The 14,163-nt window shown below is 42.3% G+C and overlaps 1 protein-coding gene across 2 annotated transcripts in view; it reads right to left on the bottom strand.

Moving 5' to 3' along the window:
- VCL (vinculin) overlaps window positions 1-6,656 on the bottom strand; it is a 117,417-nt gene extending 110,761 nt beyond the window's left edge. For both annotated transcript variants that reach the window (XM_044239868.1, XM_044239867.1), the window contains exon 1: window positions 6,374-6,656. In XM_044239868.1, the coding sequence (XP_044095803.1) occupies window positions 6,374-6,541 (168 nt within the window). In that variant the 5' untranslated portion in view covers window positions 6,542-6,656. The remainder of the gene's footprint in view (window positions 1-6,373) is intronic.
- Window positions 6,657-14,163: the final 7,507 nt, after the last annotated feature.

Genomic DNA, 14,163 nt, shown 5'->3' with positions numbered 1-14,163 from the left:
AGGCAGATGCTTAACCAGCTGTGCTACCCAGGCACCCCTAAACGAATATTTAAATTGGGGCTCTACTAAAATTAAAAAGATGGTTGTAGAAACATTATTATCTTCAAAACTCTTCTGTTCTCTCAATCACATGAGTAAATGTTAAGTATTATTAGAACAAAGTTCACAATCTGAGTCATTCGTTTATCTCTTTTGATTCAAGGTTTTCATTTTTCAAATGAAACTTCATGACTGCCCACAGAATCCACAAACCTACCTTAAATACTATGTAAATACAGAAATCCTATAAAAGTACTTTAAATACTATTAGTTCTAAGAGGCTTTTGAGCTGAGCAGCCATATATACTATAAAAAGTCTTTATCTGTTTTGCAGGCATTAATACTTCTTTGCTGATCTGTAGCTACTCTTGTGGTTTTTTCTAAAGAAAAGCTGCAAAATGGAATGTTGCTGTGAAACAGAACCCTACCTTCACACCATTCTTTTAATACATGGACCCTTCATGCAGGCCTTGCCAAAGCCAGGCTTTTAACAGGTAATTTTGTCAGGCCCAGGTCACATGGAAACTCTATGACTAACAGCATTCTTGTTGCTTCAAATTCTAGGTGGAAACCTTCCACTGATATTTAACAGCTTTGCTCTAATTGGACACAGAATAGTGCAGTAGAGAAAGCAAAGGGTACAGAGTAAGAGAAACAGATATTGGGTTCAAGCTCTCCGACTAACTAGCTTCGCCACTGAGGGCAGATTACTTAAATTCCCTAACCTACAGTATCCTCATCTGTAAAACTGGGACCATCACAATATCTACCTTAAAGGATTACTAGGATAGTGTAGATGAAAGTGTTTTATTAACTATAAAGGATTATACAAATGTTCTTTATATTCACTTGATTACTTTTTTCCTTAATGTAGAAATATGTTCATTTTAAAAACTGGAAAATACAGAAAAATATTAAAAAGGGAAAAAAATCACCCAGAGGCCTATCACCATTGTTGTTATTTATTTATTTATTTCTTAAGATTTTTTTTCAGGGCACCTGAGTGGCTCAGTGGGTTAAGCCTGTGCCTTTGGCTCAGGTCATGATCTCAGGGTCCTGGGATTGAGCCCCACGGCTGACTCTCTGCTCTGGAGGGAGCCTGCTTCCCCCCTTCTCTCTCTGCCTGCTGCTCTGCCTACTTGTGATCTTTCTCTTTCTGTCAAATGAATAAATTAAAAAAATATATATATTTTTTTTTAAATATATATATATATTTATATATATATATATTTTCCCCCCCTACGTAATCTCTAGGGGCAACATGGGGTTCAAACTCTACAACCCTAAGATCAAGAGTCATATGCTCTTCCAACTAAGCCCAGCCAGGTGCCCTGTTGTTATTTATTTTAACTGAAAAATATCTAACATCAACCAAGAAAAAAAAAATTAGAGCAAAAATAATTTCAGATGCTAATATCGATCATTTACAAATGACAAAATAAATTGCCGATCTCTTTTTAAGAGCAGAACAGTCTTCCCCATCTATCAGGTTAAAGACAATGCTGCTATTTGTACCAGAGCTGGTCTCAAGAGGGTATGATATATGGGTGAGGCTCATAAAAGCCAAGGCCACAAAAACTCCCAAAATAAATATTTCATGAGCCCAAGGAGAAGTTACAACACATGCCCTCAGATGCAATGGAGCAGGCAAAGGGTCTGAAGCCCCATTAATAAAACTACCACAACTACAGGGTCACAAAGACTGACAGATGGCCATGGGTCATTTCAATAGAAAAAAAAGAAAAATTTATATACCATGCTACAAGACAGGCAGTCTAAGACTTCTGACTTTTTCACACTGCTCATAGAATCGCACCCTTGGAACTTCTTACCCTTCCTCTGTTTTTCCTTCTTTCTCTTAGCTCCCTTCCTTGTTTTATTATTACATTAGAATCACTCTCTGTATTTAAAATGGCCTTATTCCATATAATGGAATATTATTCAGCAACAAAAAGGAATGAAGTTCTGATACATATTATATGACCCCCTGGAATAAACCTTGAAAACATGCAAAGTGAAAGAAGTCAGACATGAAAGACCACATGTTTTATGATTGCATTGACATAAAATGTCCAGAATAGGCAAATCCACAGACACGGACAGTAGACTAGTGGTTGCCTAGGACTAGGAAGGTGGGGGATGGGAGAGACTGAGTGACTTGGGTATGAGGATTCTCTGTGAGGGGACACAAACTTCCTAAAATTAGATTGTAGTGATGGTGGCACAACTCTGTCAATATATTTAAAAAACAAAACAAAAAAACCCATTTAATTATCTACTTTAAATGGGGAAATTGTATGGTATGTGAATTATATCTCAAAAAAACTGTTTTTTAAAAAATGGTCTTGTTCAGGATTGAGTCCTGAGTTGAAAAAAGGACATGTGAATAATTTCCCATCCTAATCCTCCCTAAGTGTGCAGTCAAAGTGATGACTCCGTTGTGAAAAGGTGTGTGCGTTAAGTGACCAGACTACATTGTTTAGCAAATACACATGAAGTTGTAAATCCAAAATGAGTTTTGCCCCTCCAAGTAGTCACCTGACTGACGCCTTAAGTCAAAACGTGGTCCTCAAATGCTCAATAATTCTATGCCTTTGTCTGGGTAGTTCTTTCTTTCTTTTCTTTTCTTAAAGATTTTATTTATTTATCAGAGAGAGAGAAGGAGAGAGCGAGCACAGGCAGACAGAATGGCAGGCAGAGGCAGAGGGAGAAGCAGGCTCCCTGCTGAGCAAGGAGCCCGACGTGGGACTCGATCCCAGGACGCTGGGATCATGACCTGAGCCGAAGGAAGCTGCTTAACCAACTGAGCCACCCAGGCGTCCCTGGGTAGTTCTTTCTGCTTATAATGCCTTTCTTACCTCGTCTTTAAATCAAATCCCACCTGTCTCAAATGTTACATCCTCCATATAGCCTTCTGGATTCTCCCCTCAAAAGTAATCTTACCTTCCTCTGAACTTCCAGGGTACTTCACTTCCTTACAGTCGCTTAGCCCTTTCAGTCCAGTATTGTACTTACTTTCCCAGAATCCTACACTGCTTTGACATTAAAAGGGGGTCTCAATAAATACCTACTTGAGAAAGGAAGGATGATGCTTAACAACTGACAATTTTATCTTCATCTGGTAAACTCTAATTCTGGAAAAATCCAAAGCTCATTTAGACTCAAGAACAGCACATAAAATAATAGGGCTAATGGAAAGTCCACTGCAGATGAAATTTTCTTGACTAATTTGCCATAGGTATGTAAATAATCTGAGAGAAATTCTCAAACAGAAGCACTGGAATAAAAATATAATCTCCTCCCAAGGTAACTGAAAGAAACCTGAATTATGTAAGTTCCATAATATTCGTTCAAAAATCCGTTTCCTTATTTTATAATAACACCATGTTTTTTCCTAGAAAAACCTGAGAGTTCTTTTTTTTTTTAAGATTTTATTTATTTATTTGACAGACAGAGATCATAAGTAGGCAGAGAGAGAGAGAGGAGGAAGCAGGCTCCCTGCTAAGCAGAGAGCCCGATGTGAGGCTCAGTCCCAGGACCATGGGATCATACCCGAGCTGAAGGCAGAGGCTGAGCCACCCAGGCGCCCCAAAACCTGAGAGTTCTATCATCAAGTTCTATTAATTCTTCCTCTACTATATTTCTAATTAATTCCTTCTCCATTTTTCCTGCCACATCCAAAGCCCAGGGCCTCATTATATTCATGACCAACCAGTCTAAAAGGTCTCCTAATTTATCTTGCCTCCCACAGTTCCCTCTTTCCTTCAGCAATACTTATTGGGCCATCATGTGTGCCAGTGTTGAGGGGAGGAACCGGGGAGCACATAAAGAAATATCAAATGAGGCCTGTTCTCCAGACACAACCTAGTTGGGAACTTGACACATGTACATAATTCATCACAATATTCAGTAACATACATAAGGGCCACAACTGGCACTGAGAATTTCAAGCAGTGGGCAGGTCGTCCAGCCTCCAGAGAACACAACCTATACAGTCTCCCTGAAACACTATTCTCATCCCCTCTCCCCTCCCACTGTCTTTGTTCATCTTATTGGATAAGGCCTTCTGTTAAAGTGCCCATATGTCATACACTGACTTCGTCTCTAATTTCTCTCCAACTTACTTCCTGAGCTAGTCCAGACAATATACTTGTTGTAACCTGGAAATGACTTACCAGTACCTTTGTTCATTATTGACTAACAGCACAATCCTCCCAACTTTCTCTCTGCTAATTCAGATCTACCAGCAATCCCAAGTCCCTTTTCTTGTATGTACTGGGATATAACTATACGTAATTTTTTTTCAGCTCCTGACTGGCCTTATTTCTTTAGTATTTGTCTCACAATGTCTTCGCAGTGTTTCCTAACAAAGCATGTATCACAACCACCTATGGAGCTTCTAAAAAATACAAAAGGCCTTGAGACTACCCCATGAAGAGCTCCACAGTTAAGTCTAAGATGGGAGTTGGACATCTTTATTACTAAAAAGCCCCACCGGTGATTCTGATGCACAGCCCAACCTAAGAACTGCTGATTTATTACAATGCTCCCTACGCAGCATTCAATTCTTATTAATTCATGCAATGAAGCTCATAAATAACTTTTCTCTAAATAGCCTAACCAGATATCAACCTCTAGACTAAACTAGCTCTGTTCCAAGTGCAACATGTGGTTTTAAGATTTCATTTCCTGAAGTACTCCATGGAGGGACACTATTACCCTGTCTCTTTACATTGTTTCCTATTTGTTGAAAAATGGAGGCCTGGAATGCAGCCATGTTAGACAACACTACATAAGAATGTACTCTGGAGTCTTAGATTAAAATTAGATATAAAAAGAACAAGAACAATGTAGAACTAGATGTTCTGAATGAAGACAGTATTCTTACTGAATAGATTCTTTCTAAATCTATATAGAAAGAAGAAGAATTTGGTCAATAGAGTCCCCCCCCCCATCTTCCTAAGGATCAGTCTCTCCAAATGCCTGAGAAGGGACCCAAAGACTTAAGACTTTCAGCGGCTACAGTGCCCCTGGTGCAGTCAGGGCTCTAATCAGATAAGTAACCCAAGCCCCACCCAGACCCACAGTTGCCTCCCAACCTGCCAACTACCCTGACACAAACTATTTACACAGCTCGGTGGGGGAGCAGTATGAACTTTTTCCAAAGTTGTCCCTCACAGGCAGCAGCGGGTCTGAGTCACCCACCCAGGGTGGGAAAGAGAGTGTGATATTAGTCAGGGGAGTGTTAAAAGACTGGTCACAGCACCTCTTTCCCCATTTCAGGAGTGAGCTCCGCCTCCCCTAGGCACCACCTAAGTTATGAGTCATAGCTCTGGGCTACAGGGGTCTGCAAGGGCCACTCAGACACCCACGAAAGTTGCGGGTGGGGGAGGAGACGCCCCGTCCTTCTCTCCGGCAGGGGCCGCAGATCCCAGATTCCACAGGCCTCTCCCAGCACTCCATCTTGCTTCCTGCCAGGAGGAGGGGCCGAGGAGGAGGGCCCCCGAGGCTGGAAAGGCCCCAAGGGGCGGAAGCCGTTTGACAGCAGGTAAAGCCAGGTGGAAATCTCCACGGGAGGGAATAAAATGAAAGGCGGCAGGTGAAACGAAAGAGGAAAGAGGACTCGTGGCATGAAGTACTGCGTAAAGAAACATAAAGAAATTAGCCGGTGTTTGAGAGTGCCAGAGGTGTGAGCCGAAGTAGAAATGCCTAGGCAGGAAGGAGGAGCCCGGGAGACGAGTGGCCAGGAAGACAAGTGGACAAAAGAGCCAGACTCGGGGAGGACGGGGGGGGGGAGGGTGGTGGGGGAGGCAGGTTTCAGGGTGAGGGGCAGAAGTACTAGAAAGGTGAACAGCGCGGCGCAAGTAAGAATCCCTGGAAGGAAAGGCGGGGAATCCGTAGGGGAGCGCGCCAGCTCATAGGCCAGACTGGGGAGGCCTAAAAAGGAGCTGAGAGCAAGGCTGTCAACGTGAGGGGCGACAGCCTGCTGAGTGAAAGGGGCCATCAGACACCCTAACAACTATCATTTACGGAGCGCCTACTATGGGTCACAAGCTGCGCTGGGCACTTTACAAATACCCACCTCGCTGAATCTTCACAACAAACCCGCAAGGCAGGCATTTTTATGATTGCCCCCATTTTAGAGATGAAGAAACTGAGGCCCACAGAAGCTCGGGGGCTCGCTCAAGGTCACAGAGTGGGGGGAATCGGCGTTCGAACCCATGACCATCTGGCTCCAGAGCCCACGCGCAAAGCTATAGGGAGCTAGCCCGCGAAGGGGACCCACTGGGATGTCTCCTGACCCCGCTCCCGACCCCAGGCCCAGCGCGCTCACCCGGACAAGGTTGCTGACGGCCGCCTGCACGGCGGCCACGGGCGCGGTGAGGTCAGGGATGGCTTTACCGTCCACCTCGCCTTCCTCGTGCATGATCACCAGGTGCGAGATCTGCTGCGCCACCGGCTCCAAGATGCTCTCGATCGTGCGCGTATGAAACACCGGCATCGCGGCGGCTAGCGGGGCGGCGAACCGCGGGCTACAGAAAATTGGGAACGGCGGGGCCGGGAACCCGCTGAAAGACAGACTGCGAGCAGCAACTACCGAGTCCGGGCTTCCCTCGGCGTAACCAGCCCCGCGGGCGCCACGCCCCCATCGCGTCGTCGCACCCAATGGCAGCACCGCTCAAACCGGGGCCGCCACTCCTATTGGTCCTGCTTCGAGATGCTCCGCCCTCGCAACCTCGCCGCCAAGACCCCGCCCCGCCCCCATTCCCAAGGGAGGGGCCTGGGATTGGGGCTGCGCCGCAGGGATTGCAACCGGATTCCGGAGCCCTAACGCGGGGCGCTCCTTATAAGGACATGGTGGGAGCGGAGCGTGCGACTGGAATCAGTGGCCCCGCCCCCAGGAGCCACCTCCCGCTAGGGCTCTGCAGAGCTCCGCCCCTCTGCAGAATCACCTCAGCGGGGCGGGGTCTCCTTACCTCAGGCGGCGCTGGGGTCTCAGGAGACCACGGAGCTGTAGGTCTCTCTGCCCCGCCTCCTCAACTTTTCCCTTTGCACAATGCCTTCAAAACAGTCTTTCCATTTCTTCTCAGTAATACATGAAAATGTTTTTGGTAAAACATTCAAATAATAGAAGTGCATAGAGAAACAGAAGTGTCCCATTCATTCACACACACGTTCCGCCGACTCCCTCAGAGATACTCACTGTTAACAGTTTAGTGTGTAGCCTTCTAGACTTTTGCCTATTCGTTTTCTTGTACATATATACTTCTAAGTAAGTGGGATTAAACATTTCCTGGAATTTTATATTTTTCCCCTTAATTAAAATCCCCCGGTCATCTTTCACCATTGATACAGGTCTACTTCACTCTTTTTTTAGTGGCTGCATGGTATTCCAGTGAATGAAATCAAACAATTTATAGAACTTATTTCCTAGTAATGGACATTTAGGTTGAATCCTGTTTTTCAGTATTAAAAAACAATTCTGCATGAGCATCATTGTACTTGTCTCTGTATTGTGCACGTGTGTATTTCTCTAGGATAGATATCTAGAAAGGAAGTGAAAATTTAAAAAGTATATACATTTTGTATTTTGATAGGATCAAATTACTAATCCTCTCACAGTGCACTTTGTGTACATCTTATGAATGTCTTCCTCATCTCACATTCTCTCTTGCCCAAGCTTTCCCATGCAGATGCAACACTTTCACTAATACATCCAAGCTGAAGATCTTCAAGTCAAATGAAAGTAGTTGTCAAGGTGCCTGGGTGGCTCAGTTGGTCAAGCATCTGTCTTTGGCTCAGGTCATGATCTCAGGTCCTGAGATGGAGTCCCACATCCAGCTCCCTGCTTAGTGGAGTGTCTGCTTCCCCTCTCCCATTCCCTCTACCCTTCCTCTATTCATTTTCTCTATCTCTCTTTCAAATGAATAAATAAAATCATTTTTAAAAAGGGTGGAAAAGGAAAATATTTCTCAAGGTCCCACATTTTGCGAGAGGCAAAATAGTCTTATAGACAATGGAATTCTTTATCCCTCTATTTTAAGTTAACATTTATTAGTACTCTGTAAGTACTAGGCATTGTATAAGCCCTTATTCAAATTGAGGTATATGCAATATATATTATTTTATTCTCCCTCATTTTACAGATAAGAAAACTAAACTCTGCAGTTTACAAAATTTCACAAGGGTCAAGCTACCCAATTTGTGGGACCCAGTGCAAAATGAAAACATGGATCCCCTTGGGGAATCTAGGGAAAGCTGCCGTTAAAGACACCTGGGTGGGGACGCCTGGGTGGCTCCGTTGGTTGGACGACTGCCTTAGGCTCAGGGCGTGATCCTGGAGTCCCGGGATAGAGTCCCACATCAGACTCCCAGCTCCATGGGGAGTCTGCTTCGCTCTCTGACCTTCTCCTCGCTCATGCTCTCTCACTGTCTCTCTCTCTCAAATAAATAAATAAAATATTAAAAAAAAAAAAAAAGACACCTGGGTGTCTAGGGGCACCTGGGTGGCACAGTCATTAAGCACCTAACTCTTGGTTTCGCTCAGGTTCTGATCTCAGGGTTGTGAGATCGAGAGTTTGCTAGAGACTCTCCCTCTCCCTCTCCCTCTGCCCCTCCCTGCTCCCTAAAATAAATAAATCTTAAAAAAAAAAAAAGATTCCAAAATATAAAATTTGTTCCTTTCTTTGGCAGTTTCTCTCTCAACCTGTAATGGTATTTTTTTTTAAAATTTTCCAATTTATTTATTTTCAGAAAAACAGTATTCATTATTTTTTCACCACACCCAGTGCTCCATGCAAGCTGTGCCCTCTATAATACCCACCACCTGGTACCCCAACCTCCCACCCCCCCGCCACTTCAAACCCCTCAGATTGTTTTTCAGAGTCCATAGTCTCTCATGGTTCATCTCCCCTTCCAATTTACCCAAAAGCACATACCCTCCCCAATGTCCATAACCCGACCACCCTTCTCCCAACCCCCCTCCCCCCAGCAACCCACAGTTTGTTTCGTGAGATTAAGAGTCACTTATGGTTTGTCTCCCTCCCTATCCCATCTTGTTTCATGGATTCTTCTCCTACCCACTTAAGCCCCCATGTTGCATCACCACTCCCTCATATCAGGGAGATCATATGATAGTTGTCTTTCTCCGCTTGACTTGTAATGGTATTTTTAACTTACTATTTAATACCACATTAACCTGATCGGAGAGATAACTTTTAAATAAATACAGAACCCCACAGGAACTTGGGGGCCCATGCAACCCACTGGCTGCCTGGAGCCCCTTCCTGCCAGCTGCTAGACTAATGTACTGTTCCCAGCTAGAAGCATGGAAGCCAAGTCAGGCATCTCCCCTTCCCACAGGACTTCCCCCACAACCCACAGCAGATGCCTGATCTCAAAAGGCATCTTTCCCTCCACACTGAGGCTTGCTCAGTAACTGGATCAAGGGAGGGAAGGAGGCCCACTGCCACCTAACAACTGCCAAACATGCTTTAGCACTAATAGCCTGAGTTGAGAATGACCACCATAATGCCTCACCCCTAGACACTATGGGGAGCACACTTGAAATCCTGCCCAAGAGGAGAAACCAGCTGTGATCGTTGGACAGGAGTAGGGAGAGGGAGGTGATGTGGGGTGGGAATAGGGGACCAAGACATTGGGGGAGATGACATATTCACAATCTCCAAAAATCACTGATGGAATTTCTCTTTTGAGCTTTTGCCTATATTCTTTCTCAACTAGAAAGCTTTATCTGCTTGTCTAAGTCTTACCTACTGTGGTAGGTAAAATTCTAAGAGGTCTGCCTAGATTTCCTATCCCTGGTATAATCTGCAGGACTACAAATGTAATGAATTTCACCTCCGTGGAAATGTTTGATATAGCACAGTTGACCTTAAAATAGGGAGAGTATCCAGGCAAGTCTGACCTAATTACATCAGCCCCTTTAAAGCAGAAAGTTTTCTTTAGCTCTCCACGGAAGAAGAAGTTAAAAATTAGAACCATAAGGATTTAACAAGCTGTCGCTTGATTAAAGTTGCAGAAGGCCACATGTCAAGGAATGTAGGCAGCTTCTAGGAGCTGTGAGTGGACTCTGGCTGACAGACAGCAGGAAAATGTGGACCTCATTCCCACAGCTGCAAGGAACGAAATTCTTCCAACACGAAGAATGATCCTGAAACAGATGTTCCTGCAGAGCCGCCAGACAAGAAGAGTCCATTCAACACCTTGATTTCAGACTGCTTCTGAGCATTGAACCAAGCCACACCATGGAGGACAAATGTGTGACCTTTACAATTGTGAGACAATTCATGAGTGGTATGAGGAACTTGTTACATTGCAATGGAATACTAATGTACCTACCTTCAAGGCCTACTTCTAGTTCTTTCAATATGACTTCCCACCACAAAACCCTGGCATAAACTATTGGTAACAATCCTTTTTCCTTCATAACACTTGCCACAATTATCACACGACCATTTTACACATTTCTCTCCTCTATTACAGAGACTGCTAGATGTCCCCAATATTTGTTCTATTCTTTCTCCACAGGAACAAAACCCCAGATTTATAGCTAAGCATTTACCCACACCATTCCAATTTGACACATGGTGAGTTACAAAGCTTTGGTTTTTCTCATCTCCAAAACAGGGATAATAATCTTTTCAATCTTTTTTTATGCAAAGGGCTTAGCACATAGTCAGCATGAGAAAGATGTTAAGTGAGATCAATTCACAGCCAACACTGGACTAGGAACCATCGTGAAACTAAGTCACAAATAATGTGGTGAAGACCATGTAGTCATGTACCAACTAAGAAGAGATCAGCATGGCCCTAAGGATAAGAAAGAATTTATGGGACAGTGAAACTAAATCTGGCCTCAAAGGAAGAATACTGTTTGGTTAGGCAGACAAGAGGCAGATGTTCCAGAATGAGCAAGCCTGGAGGTGGGAGCACATTCCGGGACAGTGATTAAAATACAATTGTCTACCCTTTCTCATGGGGGAATACATTCCAAGACTCCCAGTGGATGCCCAAAACTGCAGATATTATCAAACCCTATATACCCTGTTTTTTCCTACACGTACATACCTATGATAAAGTTTAATTTATAAATTAGGCACAGGAAGAGATTAACAACAATAGTTAACAATAAAGTAAATAATTATAACAATACAGTACAATAGAAGTTTGTGAGTGTGGTCTTTCACCCAAAATATCTTACTGTACGTTGTTTGCCTTTTCTTTTATGGTGCTATGAGATAATCAAATGCCTACGTGATGAGATGAATAAGGTGAATGGCAGGCAACTATCAACCTTCTGTCATCTGTCAGAAGGAAGATTAACTGCTTCCACAGTTGACAGTAGATAACTGAAACCCCTGAAAGTGAAACTTTGGATGACAGGGACTACTGTCACCAGAGTACAGTGAACGTTCACCCAGCTCAAAGATAAGAATGAAGGTAAATTTCCACAAGATTATAACCTACCAAGGTTAAGGACTGTGTGACATTTTCTTGTGGTCACAGCCAGCTCAGCATCGCTCTGCTGCCATGCAATTAGTCTGAAGGCCACCAATGATAGGGAACCTTGAACGAGATGTAAAAATTTAGCATTTCTCAGTTAAAAATAATCAGGGGAGAGTTTTGGATGGTGGCAGTTATTTTACAAAGTGCCCATTGGCATGGGGAACTTTGGATTCTCAGCAGTTCTCTCAGACAGGAGTACAGCTTTCTTTTATTACACAGACTGGGAAATTGAGACATAGTAGCAACTGTCAGTAAGAATACAGTTTGCGGAAATTTTAATCAAGGAAAGAGCTGGATATAAAATCTGAGTCTTCTGTATTTACTCGTATGTATTTGTTCAATTTCTGTGCTCTCCTCCTGATTCCCTCTTGGGCCACTTTACTTCAGTCGTGTGTCTGAGGATTAGTTCACACCTTCTCAGTCCTCTCTGGTATACTTCACACCCACATGAGTAAGTCAACTCACACACACACAGCATCCCCAGCGCACCCAGAGGGACCTTCACTCTTCAGACCACCTCATCAATCTCTTCCCCCACATTGTCCCCACATCAGAACCACACAGTAGCTCATTTAGAACTTCTTCCTTTTCTTCCCTAAATGCTTCATGTACACCATACTCCACCCCGTAACCCCACCCAAAACCACAACCACTTCCCCCATCATTGTTTGAAAGCAACATGTATCTTCTTTTCTTTTTCTACCCCTCTTTACTGAGGTGTAATTAACAAAACTTTACACACACACACACACACACACACACACACACATATACACACACACATAGTGTACAACATGTTTTGAAATGATTACCACAATCAAGATATTTCACACATTCATAATCTCATATAATTACCATTCTTTCCTGTGTATGAGAATACTTAAGATCTACTCTCTTAGAAAATGTCGAGTATACAATGCATTATCATTAACTATAGTCACCATGATGTATATTATGTCTCTAGAAGTTACTCATCTGATAACTGAAAGTTTGTACCCTTTGACAAACATCTCCTCATTTCTCCAACTATCCTCCATACCCCATTCCCTGGTTATCACCCTTGTTTCTTTTCTTTTTTTTTTTTTAATTTTTAAAACTTGATTACAGTTGATACACAATGTTACACTAGTTTCAGGTGTACAACACAGTGACTTCACAAGTTTATACATTATGCTATGCTCACCACAAGTGTAGCTACCATCTGCCACCATAAAACACTGTTACAATATCAATAACTACATTCCCTATGTGTACCTTTTATTCCCACACCCTTTCTACTCTGTTTCTGGGTTCAACTTTTTTAGATGCCACAGATTGTGCATTTTATCTTTGTGTGTCTGGCTTATTTCACTCAGCATCACAACTCCAGATTCATCCATGTTTTCACAAATGAAAGAATTTACTTCTTTGTTAAGGGTAAATAATATTCCACTCTATACATATGCCACATTTTCTTATTCTTTGACAAGCACGTAAATTGTTCCATGTCCTGACTGTTGTGAATAATGCTGCAATGAACGTGGGAGTGCAGACTTCTCCTCAAGGTCTAGATTTCATTTCATTTGGATATACACCCAGAAGTGGGATTGCATTTTCCAAAGAAGACAGCCAAGCAGTCAACCGGTATATGAAAAAGTGCTCAACGTCACTAATAATCAGAGAAATGTAAATCAAAATCACACTGAAATATCACTTCATATCTATTAGAATGACTATTATCAAAAGGTCAAAAAATAATAAGTGTCGGTGAAGATTTGGACAAAAGTGAATCCTAATTCACTGTTGGGAATGTAAATTATTACAGACATTATGGAAAACAGAAGGGAGGTCCATCAAAAAAACAAAATAAAACTACCTTATGATCCTGCTTGTCTCCTTTTTGACCAATTTTTGAAAAATTCAATGTGGTTTTAAATCATTTTCATCTTCACACTTTTTCTGGTGTTCTCACTGTTTTATTGCACTTCAACCTTCTACCTTGTGTGAGAAAGCTACCAAGAAGGCCATTAAAAACTATGTAAAATTTCAGCTCCTAGAGATAACTGCTAATAACATTTTAACATATTCCCTTTCAGCCTTTTTTCTGTTCATATACATTTTTATGTATGTGTTCATTTTTTTCTCATACAAATTTTTTACTGAGATAATTTACACATTGTAAAATTCACCCTTTTAAAGTATACTGTTCAATTTTATTCCTGCTATTTTCACCTTAACATTATTATATCAAGAACATATGCTCATGACATTGAATATTCTTCAAAGCTTGATTTTTATAAAGTTATATTTAGCCATGTCACATTAAAGTGTGCAAGAATCATAACTTATTTAAACATCTTCTTACTGGACATTTAGGTTGCTTCCAACTTTTCATTGTTGTGAATAATGCTTTGAAAAATAGCCTTCAGTTTTTATTTTTATAGGCACTGAATTATTGTTTTAACACATTTGTTACTTATGAGAGGGGCAGACACCATTGGTTGCCTACCCAATAGACATCCTCTCCTTCATCTTTAGCTTATAGAATCTCACAGTTGGAAGAGGTATATTACTTATCTGTCATTGCCTATAAATTACTCCAAAACAACAATCCTT

This window comes from Neovison vison, chromosome 2 (assembly GCF_020171115.1).
Source record: "Neovison vison isolate M4711 chromosome 2, ASM_NN_V1, whole genome shotgun sequence".
Taxonomy (NCBI): domain Eukaryota; kingdom Metazoa; phylum Chordata; class Mammalia; order Carnivora; family Mustelidae; genus Neogale; species Neogale vison.
The sequence above is the reverse complement of the archived record's forward strand: the minus strand, read 5'-3'. Positions and strand labels throughout refer to the sequence as shown.